The sequence below is a fragment of the Mycetomoellerius zeteki genome, unplaced genomic scaffold (genome assembly GCF_001594055.1).
Source record: "Mycetomoellerius zeteki isolate Tzet28-1 unplaced genomic scaffold, Tzet1.0 scaffold95, whole genome shotgun sequence".
Taxonomy (NCBI): domain Eukaryota; kingdom Metazoa; phylum Arthropoda; class Insecta; order Hymenoptera; family Formicidae; genus Mycetomoellerius; species Mycetomoellerius zeteki.
In genome coordinates this window covers 737,584-748,687 of record NW_017257990.1, presented here as the reverse complement: position 1 = coordinate 748,687, position 11,104 = coordinate 737,584, and the positions used below count along the sequence as shown (strand labels likewise).

At 33.3% G+C, this 11,104-nt stretch overlaps 1 protein-coding gene across 3 annotated transcripts in view; it reads right to left on the bottom strand.

Moving 5' to 3' along the window:
- Positions 1-3,260: 3,260 nt before the first annotated feature.
- Positions 3,261-11,104, bottom strand: part of Trpm (transient receptor potential cation channel, subfamily M) — a 23,536-nt gene continuing 15,692 nt past the window's right edge. For 2 of the 3 annotated variants that reach the window (XM_018460596.1, XM_018460595.1), the window contains exons 17-19: positions 8,737-8,882; positions 8,031-8,621; positions 3,261-4,746 (exon numbers count right to left, since the gene is read on the bottom strand). In XM_018460596.1, coding sequence (XP_018316098.1) covers positions 3,454-4,746; positions 8,031-8,621; positions 8,737-8,882 — 2,030 coding nt within the window. In that variant the 3' untranslated portion in view covers positions 3,261-3,453. Of the gene's footprint in view, positions 4,747-5,716; positions 5,911-8,030; positions 8,622-8,736; positions 8,883-11,104 lie in introns of all 3 variants that reach the window. The other variant, XR_001936985.1, reaches the window with a different exon arrangement.

Sequence of the window (11,104 nt, the reverse complement as noted above, 5' to 3'; positions counted from 1 at the left end):
ATATTACGATCACGTGATACTTTGCGCATTTCTGTTATATAGGCCGCGGTCCACTTGACGCTACAAATGCTTCAGAGCGTTTGAGCGACCAATTAGAATAAAGAATTTTACGAATTGACTAATCAAAGAATGCTTCGAAGCGTTTGTAACGTCAAGTGGACCGCAGCCATAGGGTCTCTACTCACTCTCATATGTATAAATCACACAAATAATCACTGCTCAAGTCGAAATTACAACTCAAAGGACTTATATTTAATATATTATACTTTTTACTTAATATCAATTTTTGCAGTTTATTATACTACCATTTTTATATTATTTTTCAGAATACAATAAAATAAAATTAAAAAGCTACCATGAAATAATATTTGACATTTGTGATAATTTCTGTTATGACTAACGTAATGTTTTTTCATATAAATTCACGTGATATTCACAGACAGGACGCATACATACGCATATGTGAACTAAACAAGGGCAGCCTCAAAATCAAGTCAATCTCTTTATTGAGTCAGCACTCTAATTATAAAAGTCTGTGGTTATAACATTTATATACAGGGTATCCCCGACCTATAGGATCATTTCTCACAATCCACAAAGTGAATTGAACCGAGTCGAAAAGTCCTTTACTATTTTGCAATTTTTGCAATACTTTAGGAGATATTAATTTCTGAAGATTACCAAAGCATCGTATCCGGGAACTAGAGCCAAGACTATACGCCCATCGGTCACTATACGTCATGGTCATTTGTCGCGCAAAGATTGCCTGGTAGGCCACAACTCAAGCGCCTACCAAGCAGTCCCTACTCCCCGCACACCACGCTCTCTATATTTGTATCGTATAACTTTTAGGTAACTACACGTTTTTTTTTCTTTTTGTATCGTATAACTTTTAGATAACTAAAAGTTTTTTTCTTTTATTATATATAAGATCACAACATGTATTTTGTACAGTAACCATCTCATATTTTTATCTTTTTTCTCTTTTCCTTTCATACAATCTTCCTTCCCTCTCAATTCTCCCTCGATGGTGTGCCATCTTGTTACGGTGAGGGGGCTCCTTCCGTCCATCTCATCCAGAACGATGGAGGACGGGTAGCCAAGAGAATACCCAGTCTGGGGAGCGCGTTCCTCCAGAAGATAGTCCGCGCAAATACGTGCTTATTCAGTGATTTTTAGAAATTAATATCTCCTAAAGTATTGGGAAAATTGCATAATGGTAAAGGACTTTTCGACTTAGTTCAGTCTGTTCTACCTGTTCACGAGAGGCGATCCTGTAGGTCGGGGACACCCAACATCCTACGCCCGATTGTTATAAATTTTGGCAAAAATACTCCAAATGAAATGACCTTACATATAAATGGCCTGGATTTCCACCGGAAAAAAAGCTTAATGCTAAGAATATTTAAATAAAGTTATATAATACCTCGCTTCGCGTGGAAAATCATATTTCCTTAAGAGGGGAGGAGGTGGGATGGACCTTGCTTCGCGTGGAAAGTTCCCCCTGAGCAGAGTGACTATTGCATTTTATAATGCGAACAGTAAATTTTAACTAAACAAGCTTATAACTTTGAACATTTTTTGACATTAAATTTTTTTTATCAGTAGAAATACATTTAATTTACATTACTTTAAACTTAAGAAGCGCCACTAACGTCTGAACGTTAAGATATTGAACTATTCTAAATTCATTTTAAATGAATTAAATTCAGAAATTATAATTGCGTGCCGATATGGTTGTCGGACTTTCAACGCAATCAAATCTGAAATAATAATCCCCCCAAATTTCCCAACTTAAAAACCTGTAATAAACTTATTTTGCGAAAAATAATACCTCGGCCGATCTTCCAATCTTATTAACATTTAATTTAACTCAAAAGGAAGCTTTTTACAAAGTTTTTTAAATTTGAAACTGTATCTCTCTCTCTCTCGTTTACAGAATTCCTCTATAATATATAATTTTATTTAAACATTTTTAACATTATACTTTTTTCCGGTGAAAATTCATTTAAGGATATTCATTTCATTGGTCTGTTTTTTGTTCCTACACTAGACTGTACTAGAACTCTCTCGCTTTTAACAAATATCGGACATATACCTATCTTACTTTAAGTTCCAAAAGTGTACACTAGTTCAGCCATAAGGAAAACAGACCTCATTGCCAAAATTCATGGCAATCAAGCATGAGTTGCTTTTGAAAGTTCAGCCATAATTTTTTATAAATATACAACTTTACAAATATTTTCTAAAGATGTCAAAGTATATGTATAATCACTTAATAATTTTTATATAATTGTAAAATTGATGAAAATTAATCCAGGACACGAAAGACCCATTGTGAATAGTAAAGATGTCAAGAACCATCGTGTGCAGTAAAGATAAAGAAAGGTTGCGCATCACTGCTCTATTCTATATATTTTTTTCTTTAATCGGCCGTTTCCCTCTACAGAGTTAAAAAATTTGTGTTAAATTTAATACATTTGTATTCCACCCAAATTTTTATAAATTGTTCGGATATGTTAAAACTAAAAGTTCAACTAAAAAATAATAAAAACCGGTTTTAACATAATTAAATACAAAATGTTTTTTTACTATGCAAAGATCTCTTACTTTCCTATTTATCATAAGCCAATGTGATAATATATTTATTTCATTAGAACGTTAAACATGAGAAACCCATACAGCATGCTTGACTGTTTGTCGACTGGTAGTCGACTTTCAAAGTCGACATTTAGCCAACTTATTAAAATAAGGTTAGATGATTGTCGGCTTATAGTTGACTTAGAATTGACATAAGGTCGATTACATTGGTTACAGCTGACTATAGTTGGGACATTTGTCCTTAAGACCCAGTCCCACAATTCACAGTTAACTCTTAACCGAGGTTCAATTTATTCCTCATCTGTTTCCAATTCAATCATGAGTTGCGCGAGAGGGTCTTATGTCCGTTTCTACCAATATGGTTTAATTTTAATCTCGGTTCAACAAACTCTTCATCTTTTTCTAATTCTATTAAAAAAAGATGAAGAATAAGTTGAAAGAAGATTAAAGTTAATCTACATTGGGAGAAACGGACATTAGTCGACTAGAAGTCTAACATTTGACATTTAGTCTAACTCAAGTCGACTTTAGATTTCTTCTGCCGACGGACAGTCGACTAACAGTCGGCTTGGTACTGTGTGGGAAGCAATATTAGATTAGAAGAAATTTATATTGGACCTCCAATAATCTTGGAATAGAGATAGTTAATTACTTTTATAATCGTTAAAAACATTTAAAATTCTATGCATTGATGATAAAACAATTATTAATGAACACGAAGAGTTAATACGATTATATTCGAATAGTAAAAATCGTGATAAAGCTAATCTGATAAAGATTATTTTACTAATTGGAAACTGATTTTCCGAAAGCTTAGCAAATGATGCATATTTTCCCTACTTGATTTTCACTTTAACACATGGTTTCAGAAGCGGGGGCAGGTACGGTACTTAGATTCTTATCACTCGGATTGGTCCCTTCCAAATCGTGTATCGGTGGTCGTGCAAGCGTTTGCTCGATTTCACGGGTGACGCTAATCATCGGCGGTGGTCGACGGGGATCTTCCTCGATCGCAGAGGCGCGGCGCAGCTGGCGGTGTTCGTTTGACACATTAAAGAAACATGTGATATCACCGGTATCATCCGCATGCATGTTCGGTGGTCCGTCGTCATTATCATTGTCGCCGTGGTAACGTCGATGAATCAGATCCTCCATTTGCTGATAATCGCATTCTTCCGCGTCACGCAAATGCTCGTTCTCAATCTGCCATGCCATCTCAGGATTCAACATGTCCGATATGTTGCGCATCCGCGACGGCGGCGGTGAGATTGGTGGCGTTCTCGGTGGGCTCAATAGACCACAATAACTTTCCAGCTCATCCGTGATGCTAGTATATTCGGCACGCATTGCCAATAAAATCGACCTCTGTATGTTACCAGCCGAAGTAACAGACGACGGAATCAGAGCCACGCGAGGCTCCGCCCAGGTTACGCCCCTTTGAGTACCTGGCGGTGGAAGCATAAAATCATCCGATTCCGATCGAGTTCTACTGTTCAGCCTGAATGTACGCTCCGCAGAATCTTGTCTGACTATACGCTCCGTTGAATCTTGTTTGATGTCGGAGGACGGATTCTCACTGCTAGCCTCTTTACTAGCCTCTCTACTGATCTCTCTGCTGACTTCTTTACTGGTAGCTTCTACGCTAATTTCTCTACTTATTTCTCTGCTAGTATCTCGGCTCATTTCTCTCTCGGACGGTATTTCTTTCTTGCTGGCTGTTTCGCCTTCGGAGATGTCTTTGCTGCCATCCGTTTCCAAGCTCTTAGTTATCTTGACATCGTCTTGATCGACGTGAGCGTGTATACTTACGGAAGAGTCGTGTCTACTAAGATTTTCACGGGAAGTCATAGCTTCGGACTTTAGAACATCGTCTATCGGATGATTAACATTTAGGAAAGCAGCATCGGTGAAAGATCGTAGAAATTTTTTGCGTCGTGCGACTGTCGACAGCTGCGTGTGAGAATCCGCTTCGGATACAGCCTCAGATCGCTCTGATACCCGACGCTGTCGAATATTGTCAAACGCTCCTAATCCGGCTAGTTCTTCATTGGGCATGTACGTCGCCATGAAACGATGAATCACCCCAAGATGTGCTAAAGTTTGTTGACTCAACTCCTCCAACTTGCGGATACGAAATTCGACAGCCTGTAAATATAAAAATGGTGTTTGTAAATAAAAAGAAAAGTGCAAAAGTCGAGAAAGTATTCACTAAAAAAATTATAATTTTCAATCGCGCGCGCGCGATACGAGAAAAATTGACCATAAAGATAATTTTCGTGCTGTATTCCAAACAATTCACTGTCAACGCTAAAAATCTAGTTTATCTTATGTGCACTACACATTTTCGGCACTGGCAATGAATTTTAGAACAGTCTCGGTTTTGGTAATACAGATAGCTTGTTAGTATCTTGGAATTATATCTCTTTTTGCGTAATGCACGATTATCTTTGTATATAAAGATATTAAAGTAAAAATATTAAAATATGATTAACGAAAAATGAATATTTTGCGAGTTTCTGATATATCCTGATATATATTAAATGTAATTATATTATCTACATTTTCTCTATTATTAAAACTGAATATTACTTCTATTTTAACATTAATTTTTATATATTAATTAAACATTTATCGTTTTTTTCAATAAGTATCACAGATTCTTAAAAATTCTTTGGATTTTCTTTTAGTATTCCATATAAGTGCATAATAGAAGATATTTAAACTATACAGGATAAAACAATAACTATTGCCATCTTAAATATCTTCAGAGTTATGAGAGATAAAATTATTTACAAAATTACAAAAATTACATGATACAGAAGCAGTCATCTTATGATGATAATTTTATTAGATATAGTAGCTTTGAACTTCAAAGATGTAAAGATCATCTTTTTTTTAAAAGAATTGTATGATTTCAATGAATGACGTAATATTCTCCTAATTATTCTGTATATAAACGTTAGAGTTCTAGTTATCAAAAAATTAATAGTTTACAAGATATATATTATAAGTATATGTTTTATTCTGGCATATATTGACATGAACATAAAATATCTTACAAACTATTTATTTTTCGAAAATAATAAAGTGACCGCAAAATCGGTAGTTTTCTCACCCGTTTTTGATCTCCCGATTTTGAAACTGAATTGTGTTTACTTTGGGATTTTACTTCAGGTACGTGGATGACATTGCTCTCTCAACACAGGATCAAAATGTCGATGCACTACTGAATACGTTTAATGGATACCATCCAAGACTAAAGTTCACCATGGAGTTAGAAAGCGACAGTTTAAATTTCCTTGATTTGACCTTAACCAAGAACGATAATAAGTTGATACATGATCGGTATCACAAACCCTTTTTTCGGCACAATATTTACATTATTTCTCGTGTCATTCTATGTGTCATAAATTAGGCACAATCATGAGCTTAATTTATAGGGTTCTTATATTGATAGGAAATTACTGTCCCATTTTCCACGAGAAGAATTTCGAGCTCATTATAAACATTTTAATAAACAATGAATAACCCTTGAATTTAATTTTTAATAATGCGCGGATACGTGCTTATCCGGTAATCTTTAGAAATTAATATCTCTTAAAGTGTTGCGAAAATTGCAAAACGGTAAAGGACTTTTCGACTCAGTTCACTCCGATCTACCTGTTCACGAGAGGTGATCCTGTAAGTCCGAGACACCCTGTATATTATTTTTTCCTGTGATTTCTAGAAAGTGATCTAGAAACTCCACGATGAAAGCAAATGAAATGTATTTTGAAAATATTTCATTCAGTTTTGTGTAAAAATTAATTCAGAAACCGAATTAATATTCTTGGACGTTTGTGCGGTATTAAATAAATGTTGAATCAATATTCTTGAATATTGAATTGTAATGTCTGTAAGACATTACTTTAACTAATATTGAACATTTCTATTTTTTCAACATTTTACAATGTTGTAATTCAACGTTTTTAAGATGTTGATTCATTACTAATGCGATATTATTTAATGTTATTTCATGATAGAACATCAATATTAAAGAAACCTCCAAATGAGTGTTAAAGTTTGTTCATAATGATGTTTTGTGTACAACGTTAAATATAAGATATTTGAAAAAGTTACACGTTATAGAATATCCTTGCAATAATATCGTAATAATGATTTTTTGCTTTCTGGGATAAGAACCTGTTACATGTTAATCATCAATGTCAAAAGTTTCATTAATCAAAAATCAGAAGTTGGCTACACCGCAAGGCCGAAACTAACTAAAAGGTAGTCGTCTGCCAAAAGATATTAAATCGAAATAACTTGTATAATTTGTAAAATAATTTTGCTACATCACATACATCGTTGTACTCATTAGAAAGAGCATTACAACTTTTATTATATCAAGATATTATTTACATTAGCGTGCAAAAATTATGCATATATCTCTCCGTTTTTAACATAAATAATTTTTTTCAGTAATCATTGTGCTTGCGATGAAGTTTAGTTTGGGTTGTTTAATTTGATATTATATTTATTACGTTTATATCTCTGTTAGTTTACGGAATAAAAAGGGATGACCACTTATACGATAACACTCTGTATGTACAGGGTGATCCATATAAAATGACCGATTTAATTATTAGCGAAATTTGAAGATATATAAAGAAACAGTTTATACCAATGTGTGTTCAGTACAAAGGGGATTAAATAGTGAAAACAATTATTTTATGAGGGGACATTTCAAGGTCAATTTCATTTTTTAAAATAAAATTATATGAATTTTTTTACACAATATGATTCCTATAATTATTCTGCATATATAAAAGTATTAAGGTAGAGGTATCAAAAAATCAACAGTTTATAAGATGTTATACTTTATTCTAAAATATGTAAACTCGTATTAATTTTTTTATAATCGTACCTTAATACTTTTATGAACAGAATAATGAGACGAATCAGTTCATACAAAGAAAATACATAGTTGTTTTAAAAAAATATGTGGACAAAATAGATAATTTTTTAAATAAGCAACTATGTGTTTTCTTTATACCAATTTATTAACGTTATATACTAATATTATATACAGATGTGTATGCTAATCATTGCTGATTGTCAACATTTTGTATCAAGAAAGAATGATCAAAGAAATAACGTTTCAGAAATAGTCAAAATTTCAAATGTAAACACACATGAGTGAAAAATGCCATAATCAGTCAAAGCGGTTCTTCATGCCTAAACATTTCTTGTGAATTTATACAATTTCCAGTTCAAGCACACTGTGTTCCGAGATTATTATAAAAAGTAAAATTTTAAAGATTTTCCTAAATCCCAATAAAATTCCATGAAAATTCCTGATTTTTTCTAGGGTAAAAAAGAAATCCCCTGAAAATTCTAGATTTACCAAGTTTTTCTAGGTTATAAACATTCTGATATAAATTATATACCTGAAGAGACACGTTCTGATTGCTTTCTTTTTTATTGATGTCCTCGATCTTTTGATGCATGTTCTCTACTCGGTCTGTTGTAATTTTCACACGCTCCTCTGTTGACATTTGCAACTTGAGTTCTTGCTCACGGAAATAGCCCTCGACGCAATCTTCCTCGAAGTCGTACAATCGTTCCATATCATCAGCCTCCAGAAACAATTTCAACCCATTGTCACAAGTCTCGCCGGTGCCACTCTTACCTTGTGTAATATGTTTCAGAAAATATCCCAGCAGTAAATATATGTGGCAAATCGTTATAAGCGGTGGTGGCAACACCGGTTTCTGTTCATATTCCATTACGACGGTAAACCGTTGAAACATCCAGACTTGATGAGCTATAGCATTTACCTCATTGAAAATATTGTTAAACACCGCAATTAACAGGTTTATCAGCAAAATATTGGCAACTAAAAGGTACACGGACATTGCAGCAGGCGTGATCCAACGACCTGGAAGACACTGCACCATTCCTGGCTCATCCCCGCAATCAGGATCTATATTATCCGCGTACACTTCTCCATACAGCATAAAGTATGGCTCCATGAATATCTGTCAAAAAAGTATAATTATATGTATATGAACTTTTTCAATTAAAAAAAGATATGTACAGATTTTTTTTTGATATGTGACTTTTATACATATGAAGTAAAAAATGTATACATACATCTCGTATTATGCGCCACTTTGGATCAGCATTAGGATTTAATATAGCTTGTCTAGCTACACCAAAACTCATAAGTACAACTAGTAAAAGCACCACAAAATATATCATATTTTTAACCATTTTACCCATCATGGTTACCAAAGGACCTACAAAAATTATCATATAAAAATCACAAAATAATTAGAAAATATATATCAAAATGCATATTTAGTCACATTCATATATTTGAAAATTATCTACATATAATCATTTTATATATCTATACAGAGTGATTCAAGAAACAAGAATAATATTCTGGATGATAACATTGGTCATTTTAGGCAAAAATGTTTATATACAATAAATATGCTCTATTCTGAACGGTTTTCGATCCCGATAGGCACATTGGGAAAACTGTATAATAATGCCATCATGAACTGATGAAATTTTCGCAATAATTGCACTAAAATGATTCACTATAACGCAATAGTTTTGTCAGAATAAAATTTCTAAATAATGTTTGTCAAAAATTAGACAAATTTAATTTGAGGTATATTTTATAATACACTTTCTTTCAAGAATATATAATGAGACTCTAGCAGCTTATTGAAGAAACAAATAAGAATATGATACACGATTATTTTCAATTGCTTGACGAATACTTCCAAAAAATCAGTGCATAGATCAAAGAGAGGGCATAGATTCTTTTTTCTAAAAGCTCAACAATGTCCATTAAATTTCTATCAAGCATGACTTTTTGCTCCCTCCCAGGAACTCCTCCAAAGTTCTCCAGCTGCAGGCTCTCCGAAATTCGATGACATACAATTTGTAATAATTTACTTAAGTTTAAAGTTCTCTTGTCCGAACAAGAGGAGAAAAATTTCGTGGTACCTCTTCCTAAGTCCCTATCTAGGGATTAACTCAAAGATCCTCGGGAAAACCGGATCAAAAATCGAAAATTAGATAGTTCCAAAAGATTACATTTTACAAGATTTTTTTTCAATAGATTGTTAGTCTTTGATCAGTCTTCGGAGCCATTTCCCTCTTTCTTTGCTTCTTTCTATGCAACCACTTTCTGTCCTATATAAAAAAATAATCTGTGTAGCCTTTTGATCATAATGATTCTTGACCCGTGAAGACTGTAAATTATATGCTGTTCTGCATGATAGCAAATCACATCCAATTTGCCTCTTAATGCCAGAATATAGTCACTTTCCAAATTCTTCTTTTCTCCCGAAACGCTATCTCGTAGTAAATCTGTTGATAGACAGAGATCCTGACCGAAATATAATTCTACAAGAGTAGCGTCTGTAGCCTTATGCCTCGATGAACGGCAAACTAGTAAACACATAAGAATCCAATTGTCCCAATCTTTCTGATTTTCCGAAATTTAGATAAAAAATTGTTTGATGTTAGCATTTCACATGTCCGTCAGATTGTGGATGTAACGCTAGTAGTTCTCGTTTTCCTAATTCCCAGTAAACGAACTAATTCTTGAAAAACTTTCGACTCAAAAAACTCCAAGGAAAACTTTCCCACCTCCATATTAGCCAAGATCTTAAACTGCAAAACTACTTCCTCCACAGTAGGATACTTTAAAGAACCTCGCACAGATCTTATGGGAAATGAGTTTCGGTCAAATCGTTTCAAATTTTAATATTTTAGCTCATGTCAAGCTGATTAAAAGTCCTTACGGGCATAAACTTCTAAATGCCTTAGTTTTTGTTCCAGGATCTTCGGAAGACCATCACATCTTATATGGAAAAATAGCCCAAATAAATCTTTTTATTATTATTAATTATAGTTATGAATATTGTATAATGCATCATGATATACATATACTGTATAAAAAGTATTATATTTCTCAATATTTCGAAAAATATTATTATGGTATAAAATGTAAAACATCCCGGAAAAAAGCTTTACTTTATTTTCTAATTCCAAGAAGTATGTTAGGATTTTCAAAAAGGTAAGGAGACTCGCGACAATCAAGAACTTTGTTCGTGAGAAGCAAAAGGATTCATGTAAATCAAACATCTCAAAAGAATGAGACGTCCGTCATGTTCACGTTGTTTGTTCCATCGAAAACATCTGACTTTAACTTATAATTTAGCTCGTGCGACCCCCTAATATGGAGCTATCACTCGCTGAAGAAATATTATTGGAGAGACTTACAAGTAACACTACCCAAGTGTTAATCACCGATCGTCTTGAAATTTGGTCTACATATTCTTTAATGGAAAATATTTGATACGTATTTTTTTATATCGGCTAAAAAACATTTTAAGGGGGCTAAAAAAATGTTTTAACATTGTAAAAACTACTATCGCAACGTGTATATTGTGTCACCGTAAAAATTTTTTAATATATAAAACAAGAAACAAAAAAC